General features: G+C 46.2%; 1 protein-coding gene across 19 annotated transcripts in view; it reads left to right on the forward strand.

Annotated features, from left to right (window-relative positions):
• Window positions 1-1528: 1528 nt before the first annotated feature.
• Window positions 1529-12802, forward strand: part of LRRFIP1 (LRR binding FLII interacting protein 1) — a 102922-nt gene continuing 91648 nt past the window's right edge. For 9 of the 19 annotated variants that reach the window (XM_048308602.1, XM_048308590.1, XM_048308594.1 and 6 more), the window contains exon 1: window positions 1530-1692. In XM_048308602.1, coding sequence (XP_048164559.1) covers window positions 1603-1692 — 90 coding nt within the window. In that variant the 5' untranslated portion in view covers window positions 1530-1602. Of the gene's footprint in view, window positions 1693-12044; window positions 12128-12802 lie in introns of those variants that run through there. The other 10 variants (XM_048308589.1, XM_048308583.1, XM_048308586.1 and 7 more) reach the window with 3 other exon arrangements.

Raw genomic sequence — 12802 nt, forward strand, 5'->3', positions numbered from 1 at the left:
TGCAATATCACTACCCAGTCAGTCTGAGGATGACTCAAGTCGCAGGTGTTGTACATGAAAACTGCCAATAAATATTGAGCAGGCAGGTGTTGCCTTTTACCTCAATCAAGTTTAAATCGATGGTAAAATTAAATCATTAAGATTAAAAGCAGCTTTCTGGTCAGAAGGGAGTGGGTGGATTTTGTGGTCCTTTTTGTAGTCCTTTTTTCAGTCTGTGTAATAACGTGAGCTTGAGAGACTTTAATTCATAATTAGGGAATTAGCGTGAAAATTGAGGTGTAAGGGCTGTGACAGGAATCCCAGAAAATACATGTTCCTTGTCAATGTGAATTAATTAAGCACTGATGTACTTGACACTAAAATTAATCACGTCCACTTATACTTAATAGGAAAAGCCGTTGTTGAAGAGACCCCACAGGGCTATGAAGCTGTGTGAGGTGTCAGGGCACGAAGGGTCGTATTTCTGTCCTGCTCGCCCTGTATTTGTGGCAGAGGGATGCCCCAGCTTTACTTCTGGCGACGTTTTGATGCCCATTTCCATGATTTATGGTAAATTTACTGCGTTCAGCTCTGGGCTTCTCAAAACAAGACAGACAGAGCTCCTGGAGGGGGTCCAGCAGAGGCTGTAGAGGTGAAGGGACTGGAGCACCTCTGATGAGGAAAGGCTGAGGGAGCTGGGGCTCCTCAAGAGGAGACACAGCTGACAGGGAACCTCTGTAATGTGTGTAATTATGCAAAGTGGGGGTGCCAGAGCATGGACCAGGCTCTGCTCCACGGGGCTCAGCAGTGGGACACAAGAACAGGCAGAAACTGATGGTTCCACCTGGACAGAAGGCAGAACTTCTTCCCTGTGCAGTGACCCAACAGTGTCCAGAGAGGGTGTGGAGTCTCCCTCTCTGGGGATATTCCAGAGCTGTCCAGACACAATCCTGTGCCCTGGGATGACCCTGCTGGGGCAGGGAGGTGGGACCAGATGACCTCACTGTGGTCCCTTCCAACCTGACCCATTCCGTGATTCTGTAATTTCCCCCACAACTCGGCAGGGAGCCCGGGCACCCCAGCGGGAAGGGGGTTGGTCCACAGTGGGGCTGGGGGAGCAGGAAAGGGGCATGAGGGGAGCAGCAGGTACCCCCACACCCCGATTTTGGGTAGTGAGGTGAGTGAACAGGACCCTCTCACCCACCCCCGATTTCTGGCGAGGAGAGCGAGCAGGGTCCCTCAAACACACCCCCCAATGTCGGGTGGCGAGGGCAGTGGACAGGGACCCCCAAACACACCCCGATTTTGGGTGGTGAGGGGAGCGAGGAAGAATCCCACGCACACCCCGGCTTCGGGCGGTGACGGCAGCGAGCAGAGACCCCCAAACACACCCCGGCTTCGGGCGGTGACGGCAGCGAGCAGGGACCCCGGTTCCGGGGGGGCGTGAGGCAGCCCGGCCCCTCAGGGCGGGGGGCGGCGGCGCATGCGCGGGGCGGGGGGCGGTGACGGCCGCGCCGGCGGAGGCGGCGGAGGCAGCGGGAGGGTCGCTGGGGGCCGGCGGGCAGCGGGTCCGGGTTTGGGTTCGGCTCCGCTCCGGGCCGGGCCGGGCGGGACCGCCCCGCCATGGGGACGCCGGGCGCCGGGCGCAAGCGGCTGCCGAACCGGGAGCGCCTGACGGCGGAGGACGATGCGCTCAACCAGATCGCCCGCGAGGTGAGCGGCGGGAGGCGGCATCCCCCCTTCTCCCTTCTCCCTTCTCCATCCTCCTCCCCTCGCCTTCCCCCCCGGGCTCCCCCGAGCGCCGCGCAGGCGCCCCCGGCCAGCGGCACCACGGCGGCTCAAGGGCGAGGTGGAAACCCGCCTTCACCCCCGCCTGTGCCACCATCCCCGGGCACCGGTCCGGCGGTCGGTGAGGGAAGGGCGTGCGGTGCCGGAGCTCCCCCCGCTCCAGCCCCTCCGGAGGGGACATCCACCGCCAGCCACTGCTGCTGAGAACCACTGGGATTGGTGTTAACCACTGAAAATAGGCCGCTCGGGAGTGTTATGGATACGTATAAATCATAGAATCACAGAATGGTTTGGGTTGGAAGGGATCCCAAAGATCATCTCGTTCCAAGCTCCCTGCCATGAAACACCTTCCACTGGACCAGGTTGCTCCAAGCCCCGTCCAAGCTGGTCTGGAACACTTCCAGCGATGGGAGTGAAAAATGAAAACCAGAATACTGCAAGGTGATGCTGGGTGTGGGCATAAGTGAACCCTCTAACTTGGAAACTGATTTTTATATTGCCGCCCACCAGGCGCTGCATTGTGCTCAGTGTGACTTTAACCTTCTAAACCAGCTGATTGCTGATGCTTCCTGCCTCCTTATTCTTCTGTGTACACTTAAAGTGGTTCAGTGGTAACCAGGATAATGTGAATTTGGTTTTTATGTTTATTAAATCTGGCACAGGCTGTTCTGCATCCTTGCTCTGGTAGTCTTCCAATGGGGGAGAGGGGGATAAGCAGCCCTGGGGTTCTTCTCCAGTAGGGAGACTATGAGAAAGATGGACAGGGGCGATTTACAGGAGCATGTAGTGACAGGACAAGGGGGAATGGATTCAGACTGAAAAAGAACAGGGTTAGATGGGATATTAGGGAGAAATTCTTCCCTGTGAGGGTGGTGAGGCCCTGGAGAAGCAGGTGCTCCATCCCTGGAAGCGTCCAAGACCGGGTTGGATAGTGCTCTGCGGAACCTGGCCTAGTGGAAGGTGTCCCTGCCCGTGGCAGAGGGTTGACCTGAGGTCCCTTCCAACCCAAACCGTTCTGTGATTCAGTGTCTAAACTGCTCCAATGCTGCTGTGAAGGTGGCCATCCTCTTCCCCTAGCGTGGGTTACGTGTGTCAGCCCAGCTGGTGTTGGTGTGACCCCAAGATGGGTTACAAGATAAATCGCTCTTCTAGAAGAGTTTTAGGTCTCTTGGTTTCCTTTCCTGATTCAGAGTTGCAGCGGGATCAGGTGAATGCTAATGTATGGCTAGTTTTCGGTGGCACTGGCTGGGAGGTTGAGTTAGCTGTAACATCATGCTCCTTATTACCACCAGTGCCTTTCCAGTTGTTGTGCACCATTTGGAATATGTTCAGTAGGCTGAGTTTTGTGTGAGTGATTCAGATAGTATGTTCTCTGCAGGCAGATTTTTGAGGCAGGGTGATGAGAAGGTTCCTAAGGATGGAGTTTGAGGTAGGAGGACAAGAATGTCTTATGTCCTGGGCATGAGATAGCAGTAAGAGTGATTGTGCTGTCTGTTAGAGTCATGACAATATCCTAAGAATTGTTCTGGGATGAGGATTTGAATTCCACAACTGTGTCCTGGCTGTGCTGTCATTTGATCAAGGAAGACATCAGTCTCTAACAAGGAACCCAGTTGCTCTTCTCTGTTGCACGTTTTTCTCCCACTTTCTCTTTTCTTTATCTTAGATCTGCTTTTCACTGTGTTGTGTAGTGGTTTGAGGCCTCAAATATTGTGGTGGTTTGTGGCTTTTTTTTTTCCCTTCCTTCTCCTGGGGTTTGTTTAAAGGACAACTCCATTTGCTCAAAAAGCCCAACACAAGCCTGTCTTTTATCTTTTCCCTTGAGTGCTAAAACTGTGAACTGCCAAGTTCAAGGTTCAGCATTTTCCCATATTATTTTATCTATTTGCATTGCTCTGTCTCAGAGCACTTCAATTGTTTTGTTGTTTAACTGCCTGTTCTCCACACAAAGGATCCCAGATTAATCCTTCTCTATGATCCAGTCTTAAAATATGTCAACTAAGCCTTTTGTCTCCCATTAACAAGGATGTTGAGAGCCTCCATGTTAAGAAGGTAGGAGGGTTACTGATATTTTGGCTCTTCCAGCCTTCCTCATGGGTGTTTAGACAAAGCTGGGACACGGACATGTTGCTTTTGCACGTAGATTTTCACTCCTCTCTTTGCTTTGGTCCTTTGTTATCCAGAAGCCAGAGACACTGGCAAGTTATTTGCAGATCCTAGAGTCTCATTTTCCCTATGTTCGTATGGAAGCCCAAAAGAGCATCCAAACTAGACTGATTCACAGAGGTACCTTTTATTTTGTGATTGTCAGAGTATTTTGACAAATTCACTGGTCTCGCTTCTATAAGAAGACAGAAGCACTTATAAGGGCTTTTTGAAACTCCTGCCATTTGAATATAAATGTTTTGGGATTTGCAGCCAGGATGTCTTGCTCAGACCAGGAGAGAGCCTGGCATGGTGAAGAGGGCAGTGAGAGCAATCGTGAGGGGAAGTAACTAAGCAAGAGGAAGGAAATTGTAAGAGTGAAGCATCTGGTAGTGCCGAGGGTTTAGTAGCAGTGTTAGTCATGTTAATCAGTAGTAGTTTTAGTGTTTGAGGCAGTTTCTGAAGTAGTTTATCACCTTGTCTAGACCTGTTCAGAGCAGAGGTAGAAGGTGCAGTTACTGCAAATCACTCCCATCAGGAAAGGGTAGTGCTGTGCCACCAGATCTGGCTGCAGGGTTTGACAGACACGGTAATTAAGTGGATGGCAAATATGTAAACATAGTTAACACGAAAGGTGGTGTTCTGAGTTTCTAACAGTTTCACAGACTGCTGCTCAGGATTTGCTGTTCACACACCTGGCTTGTGCTGCTGAGCTTGTTTTTCCCCGGGCATCAGCGCTTGCAGGCGGCAGCGAAGCCGATCAATGATCGGCTTCTCCGCTTTCAGGCTCGCCTTGACGCCAGTAGATTATTCTGTGTTTAGGTCAATGGAAACTTTTGGGCTCTTTCATTCCTCTCAGTGAGCACGTGCCAGCAGTGTTTGCAAAATCTAGCAGTTTGATACTGCCCAAGGTCTGTGCCAGCAGAGCTGGCAGGAACCGTGGCCGCGTGCTGCGCGCTCATCTGCCGGGATGGAGTGTGTGTGGCTCGGGAAGGCACAGTCCTGCCCAGCTGAACCTTCCAGGAGCTGGCTTCCTGCTTGGATTAGATAGCTTTGATGTGATTACTTGAGACATTGTTTCTAGGGGAATATTTTTTTTGTTAACTTCCACTCCGCTAGCTACAGTAATAATTGTTACATGAGCGGGAGTTTTGCAAATCCAACAAGGAACTGTGTAAATGAGACATTTCTCTTGTAGGCAGATAATATTAGTTACTGTTTCTTATTTTCTTGAATGAGGAAGGACAAGGTCAATTTCTTGTTTTTATTAGGAAAATAATTGACACCTTGTTTTGCAGACAGATGTGTGTTATATTGCTCAGAAAAATGAGCTGTGTGCCCTCTCTGTGCTAGAAATCTTCATCCACCATTTTACAGAGCAGAGCTCTTTAGATGATAATTAATTTGAAATCAGTAATTCAAGCAGCATAATTTATTTTTATTGTTAAAGAAAGTAATGTTGTGAGGGTTGTGCCTTCACTCTTTGTACACTTTGTGTCACTTTCAAGAGCTGTCACCTACATCTTTGTACGTACATAATTATTACTTTTTTTAAAAGTAGCATGATCCGTGTATGGACCATACATTTGATTATTTCGCTGAAGTAATCAGTTTGGGAATTGACCTGTATTCTTAGTGATTCAAAAATTGGGATGTTACACTGCTATGAAGGACTAGAAAGTGTTGCTAATTGGAAAAATCTCAAAATGCAGGTGAAACCAGCCAGCCAGCTTTAATGGTCACAGTAAGAAGGCACTAAGTAACTTCAATAGGCTAAATTGGAGTTTAGGGACTAGTGAAGAGATGCTGTGATGGTTGAATGTGGAATCTTTTAAGTTGAGGGGTTAATTTTGGGGGAGAAAACGCTGTTTTACACAGCAGTTTAGGCAACTTCCATCAACAGAGGTGGAAACAATTTGGTACGAGTTGAAGCTAAAGCAAGCAGAGTGGCTATTTGTATATGAGAACACAAGCCACACAAACGGTATTGAACTGTTACACAAACCAGAGCATTTAAAGCAGTGTGTTCCCTAAGGATATACTCCCTTGGGATATATTCCCAAAGTGTAAGATCTGTGTGCCTCGTTAGGGTAGTGGTGGAACTTTTTTGAGCAGTGTTTGGCATTACAGACGTGTGAAGGCTTTTGTAAGCTTGAGTAAATGTTCTAAGAGAAGCCCTTAGAAACAGCCTGGCTTATGTAGCACCAGTACTTGACTTATTTTTTTATTGCGTTACTTTCTGCCTTTATGAGTGTTAACGTATGAGCCGAACAAATGATCTGAAAAAAGCATGTCTGGCTTTTCTGTTCTAGAACAGAAAGTTACGAAAGCAAGGGATGCTCTTGGAGGGCTTGACTCAGCCCGGCTGACCTAAATATAGGAAGGAAGGAGGACTTTGTAGGCGATGCTTGCCAGTAGGGCGTGGGGAATTGTTCCAAATTCGAGATGATTTTATGTGGCAAATATGCTCTTCATCAAACACTCCTTTCCTCCTAATGCTTTACATCCATATATCCAACAAATGGCATTGGCATCACTTACAGTCTCTCCCAAAGTAAATGCATGAAGGAGCAGTTTAAAGAAGTGAGATAAAAATCTCAGGACGCATCTCATGTTGGATAAATGGGTGACTGTAGCCTGTCTACAATCTGCCTCACAACTTGAAATAATTAGTTGCCTGTTTTTTGTGTCTGTGCCTGGCCTGAGTCCCCTTCAGCTGTTCTCCTATGTCTGAGGAAACAGCTGTTTAGGAACTGTGATTCCTGTTTCAGTCAAGCAAGGGACTACTGGTAGGATTAACAGCATGGGAAGCCCAGCCTCTGTCTTTGTGAGCCCAGATGCTGAGCTTGGCTGCAGGATGTAACACTAATCATTACCTCATCTAGAAGGATGTTTTTCCAGGCCTGTTGCTGGATAAAGTTGGAGCTCAAATGTACTTGCAAGGCTTTCAACACTGGGATCTTTTTTTTTTTTTTTTCATCCTTTGCTTGCAAAGAGCATAATCCACGTAGTATTTTGGGCTTGTGAAGCAAGGTATTTGTCCCTCCTGTCAAGTCAGCAGGTTGCCAAGAGCAGTGAATCTGTCTAGCTAGACAGGAACCCTCACAGGCAATCCTTAAAATAGCAGCTCTGAAATATCAGCTGTTGTCTCGCTTGTGCTGAAATACTTTTTGGGGAGAAGCTGCCTATTGGAATGGTGTGAGGGGGAAGGGGGTAAGGGAGCTGCAATAAACCAAATTTTCCTTCAGAAAGGTGGCTTTGGGGGTTTATATTAAACCTCAGAGAAGGGAAGGTGCATGGTCATTTCAATACCAGAAGCAGAGAAAGCTCCCTGATAACTGGTGTTCTTGCTCATCCCTCTGAATCCACCAGTGACACAGCTGGCCTTGCAGGTGGTAGAAAAATACCTGATTTTTGGGCTTCATCACACAGTAAAGATGAGGGAAGTGCTTGAGGGCTTCTTGTCAGAAGACATTTGTAACCTTCACTCCCAAGACACTCTCCTTTCCTTCACCTTATTGTAGTTATGGAACGAGAAGTAGGCAGAAGAACTTCCCTGGCTAATGCTGGGAAAATAAACTGGTGTGTGCACTGAAATGAGAACATTACATCAGGCAAAAATACATTTCAAAAGCATCCTTATGGGCAGGCTTGCTGTAGAAGGTTGCAAGAAGTAGTAGGTTGCAAGAAATGTAAGGCAACTCTCAAAGGCTTGGCTGTAGAGCTTTTAGCTGTTGAAATTAAAGCTTGGTGTGGCACAATAAATACTAAATAAAGCAATACTTCAGTGGAAGGCATGTGATGGTTTTAATTATGCAGGAAGAGCCATGGAGTGCTTGCAGTGTGCAAATGACTTCAGGTAGCTGAATGACCACGTGACATAATTTTCTGTTATGGAGATGTGGAAGTTCTGGTCATGCTGTTAAAAACCAGTGATTTTGGGGAGCTACAGAGAGGGTACAAAAGTCTGGGAAAAACACACTTTGATGTTGGCAGGAATGTGCTAGAACTGTGCCCACTGGGAGAGTTTGACAAGTGTCCTTACCCAGACCTCAGCACCAAAGGCATTTCCGATTAATATTTGGATGGTTTCTGATTCTGCCTTGAAACAAACTTAACTAAGTGGCATGAGGTGTGAAGGGCAAGGCTGGAGAAGTACTTCCCAATGAGCAGTGCCAGGAGCACTTTTGTGGCCTAACCAGCTGGGAATTTTGAGTGTTGAGAGAGGAGAAGATGCAAGCAAACTCGTACTAATGCTGTTTCCAAAACTGAGCGTTGCTTGTTTCGGGATGTGGATGTGTGCCTAAACCAAAAACTGGGCAGAAATGGGTGGATCCCTGGCTAAATGAAGCAGTGTCCTCCCAAGATGGATTTGACTTGCACTTGAGCATCTAGCCTGCAGTTCTGTGCTCTGTTCCTCCATCCCCTCAGTGTTTCATGTTTTCCTGTAAGTGAAGTTCTGATTCACTGTGTGCTGTTTCAGGGTGTGGAATTCTGAAAGGAGGGATGTTTGTCTTCAAATCATTTGAAAAGATGTTGGTTTTATTCTCAGACATAAAAATGTGCAAGTTTTAACAAAACTATCTATTTCTGGGTTAAGGAAGGACGGGTGTTTTGGGGTTTGGGTATACTTGAACATAAAGGGCACAGCTCTGGTCTAAAAAACTTTAAGTGACTAGTTCTGACTTGAAAGTTTCACTGAAAATATTGAAATAACTTTTGTTAATTTAAGGAGCGAAGATCCTGTTCGATGCCAAGTAAAATGAGTGTCTGAGCTAATTGCTTATTAAAAATGTCTGACCTAGAACTGGAAAGTTGATTGCTTCGAGGTGTGCTTTCAGTAGGAAATAGCCTGGGTGTGATCGGAGGAGAGGCGCATTTGCTCAGTGGCATCTGCTTCGCCCTTCTGTGTGCCTGTGAGCCAGCTTGGCATGGGCCATGGGTTTATCCACCTAAACACTCCTGCAGCTTCTAAGAGTTGAGCTGGAGACAGGGAAAGTGATCTGAAAGTGCCAGATCCGAGCTGTGTTCCCGTCTCAGATGTGGTGAGGAATGAGGAAGCCTCTTCATTTCTTGCTGCTTCTGCTCCTCGCTGGTTCATCACCTGTCTTTCCTCCTTCCTGCACGCTGCTTTTCTCTGCAAGAGAAGAGTTTCTTTTGTCATACAGCTTAATCCTCACATTAGACTTGCAAAAACACCGTGTGCCTTCTAGTTCATTAACACTTTGTGAGCTCCCATGCTCCGGAAGACGATATTTAGATTTTTATTTTTGTATTATATGTTGCTGTACAAGAAATCAGAGGCTTTGGTAAACCATAATTGCCAGGTGCACCACCATGGCCATGTTCCTATTTTTAATACCTGGTAATTAGGTAGGAGAGTGCTTGTTATCTTTGGCATGTGAAAAAATGCAAAGACAGTAGTTGGGTCTCGGGGCTACAGTTTCCTTTCCTCTTAGCTGTTGGAAGGTTTAGGTGAATGAGACTAGAATATTCGATTTGTATCCAAACTTCTGTCAAAGAAACAAGCAAGATGGTATCTCCAACTGGCTTCCTCAAAAATAGATCCCTCAGAGCTGGGCTTTTCCTGCCGTGATGTCATTACTTGCAGTTTTTGGATGTAATTAGTGTCAGATTGATTTATCTCTCCCAGAACGGCCAAGTTTACTGGAAGAGAGTTCCACAAAAGGAGTTTATTTGTGTGTTTGCTGGTGTAGCTGTTTGGGCAGTGACTTGTGTGTTAATATTGCCTGCAGTGAAGTGACGATGCCTCTGTCCCACTGGTGATTCTTTGCAAACCATTCCCCCAGTCCAACAGATGCTCTGCACAGACAGGGAATGTAAAGGAGTAATATTTCTTCCCTCCTGGTTTCTGCTTGTGCGTCTCTTGTGACCTTTCCCTCCGCCAGTATCTGATTTAAATTTAATATTACTTTTTTTGCCTCTTTGCCCTCCTCTTTTGAGTACTTCCTACGTCCCAAAATAACCTTTCTCTAATCCCACTGAATACCATGTTTAGTTGAGTCTGTCTCTTCTGTCTGCCTTTGCCAGCCCTTTCCAGTAGGCAGAAATGGAATACAGGAGGATCTGGCACGCTAAAAGCTGGGTCAGGTTTTTAAACTCATTCCCTCAGGTCAGATGGATTTCAGGCATCCCCACTTGGGTCTTCTAATTATGGAGCGTTTATCAGCTAACATGCTGGGATGACAGGAGAGCAAGGAAAGGCTCTTGGTGTGCTTCACATGCAGAAAAATCCTTGGGCTCTGGTCTCCTATCAGGCTCTTGTAGCTTCACATTTTTTCCCTTTTAAAACACACATTGCTTCAGAGTCAGATAGTTCAGATATGGCTGTTTTTATCAGTGCCAAAGTGCTGCAGTCTCCACACAAACCCATGAAATCATATTTGCTTCTGCTGACTACAAACAGAGGAAACAGCCTACTGCTTTGGGACTTGTTTTTTTTTTTCTTTTAATCTGTATTTACGTTTGTTTCTCTCTGATTGCAAACTTGAAGTTCTTTCAACAGACTTGCCAGGAAAATAGTAGATACAACTTGATGTGCTTTAGGAAACAAGTCAATTTTTTGATGGTCTACAACCCTATTTCTTTGCTGTGCAACTCTGCTTTTCCCGTAAGCTGTTTTCCTTAAAATGTCCATTCTCCCATATGAAAAATGCGTGTGATGGTCTTGGTTTGCTTCCTTTGCATGTGCTGCTGGGCTCTAAGAGGATTTACATTGACAATTATGTTGAACCAACATCTGTTGAAAATGAAAGTGGGCTTTTGGGACATGTTTTGTGATACCCTAAGGTCACGCTGCTCCATTGTCTCTTCCATATGAAATTGAAATCTGCCCCGACGTGAAACGAGCGCGTTGGAACAGTGATGTGACCTAACCTTTACATGAACTGTGGAGGAATCCAGGGGCTCTGGGAAATAGTGTGCTTGTGTGTGGATACAAGAGATAATGTTGGTATATGTAGAGAATGTCACTGTTTTATTTATAGAGAGTTACACAATGGTTTTAGGAATATTTGTGCGTTCTTGTTTAATTACCCTGGGGGAAAAAAGAAATCAATATATGGTGAACTGGAGCAAGTGAAGAAAGGTTCTCTGTATGTGCTGGTGAAATGCTTTTGTATCACTGATGGAATAAGCATATCCTGTCAAACTTAGCAATAATTTTCAGTCAAGAAGTAACTCAGATCTTGTTGTCTAACCAAGCAATCTACAAATTTAGCATTAGAAAATAAAGACCAGTGGGTTTGCAGTGCTGAACCTGTTCGTACAGAACCAAGCTTTTTAAAGATCTGCGTTACGTAGAGATGCTTCTCTGGGGTCTGCTACCTGTGCTGCTGGCCGAACAAGGCTCCTCTTTCCTCCGCTATAAAATCAATACAGTGCACCCAAAAAAAGTCTTGGGTGCTCTGTGAGTACAGTGATCAGGTATAAAGCCCATAGGAATAACATTTCTAAGGTTCCTTGCTGCACCTCAGGAGCTGGTAGAAAACCCTGAGGGAACTGGGGTTTCATTGTAATTTGCTCTAATAGAATGTGATTCTCCAAGGGCTAAGCTTTTGCTGCTGGCCTATCCCATTCTCTCACCCCTTCTTGTTGCTTTGCCATTTTTCAAACACAGCTGCTCCTGACCTTAAACTTACAGGTCTGCACAATTTGAGTGTTAAATAGATTGTTTGACTGAGGATACAGTTTATAATTATTTCTGCTGGGTGGTAATGGCTCTTAGGGAAACATGGAACAGGCAAAGGAAGGAGCTGCCCAGGGCCGAGCTGTGTTGTGCTGTTGGTGCATTCCAGGTGGCATTCTGTGATTTCCAGAATTCCAGTAAAACAGCTGTGAAGGTCACTTTTGCTGTACCCCTAGACAAGGTGTGTGGCCCGGTAGCACATTTCAAACTGAATTAATTCGTTAGTGAGGGTTAGGACACAGCTTCTCCAGGTAATCCATTACTGCTCAGACCCAGTTTGGAGGCAGTAATCCCGTCCCACCCCCACGCAAAAGCTGTCCAATCGTTTCTCAAACAATGCTGTTTTTTTAGCCCTAATCCCAGCTGCAGGGTGGTTCAGCGCCATCGCTGAACTCTGGGCAAGTTGTCTTGACATGTGCTGGCTCTCTCAGGGAATTCCTCTTCCCAGGAGGGAGAAGGCTGTGGAATGATAGCAGCATGAGAGGGTAACTGCTGTCTGCTGGTCAGGTAAGACCATCTGACAGATAACAAATTTTTGAGCTGGTTGCAGTAGTGAGATACGGAGGACAGTGTGGTTTTTAAATTTTGGGGGGGCTTTAAAATTTATTTTTTGACAGGTCTTCTAAAATTGCTGGAAAAGTGTGAATTTTTAAAAAATGTGTTCCCTGTGAAATATCCTCTGTGTGCTTTCTCTGCAAACTGAATGTAGGACTTGGCTCCTCTCCTGGAGAGCCATGGTTTCAGCGCTGTTGCTAAATGTTTGAAGTTTGATATTTGTGCTTGAAGGACAGAAAATCCAGTACAGCATGGTGTAGTGGAAGCTGTTATCCATCCTCTGCAGCATCCAGCTGTACTAACAAGAAAAGTCAGGCTTTTTTTAAGGTGGTTTCTCTGGATTTAGACACTCTCCCCTATACCAGATTTGCTCGAGCAGGTTTTGGCATTCCCTTAGTGGATGTTACAAATGGAGAATTTCAGCCTGTGTTTGAAGTGTTCTGGCTTTCCCTTGAGAATATGGGCAGCCTGAGGGAGAGCTGTGGGCTATTTCCTGAATCAGAATATCTAAATTAACCAGAAGCACAGTCCCTCTGCAGGAAGGTGGTACAGTTTTGAAGAATTCCATGCAACTCTTTCCCACCTGGATCTCTCCAAACAGTTGTTACACAGAAAAGTGGTCCAGTG

This window comes from Corvus hawaiiensis, chromosome 7 (assembly GCF_020740725.1).
Source record: "Corvus hawaiiensis isolate bCorHaw1 chromosome 7, bCorHaw1.pri.cur, whole genome shotgun sequence".
In the NCBI taxonomy this organism is placed as follows: Eukaryota; Metazoa; Chordata; class Aves; order Passeriformes; family Corvidae; genus Corvus; species Corvus hawaiiensis.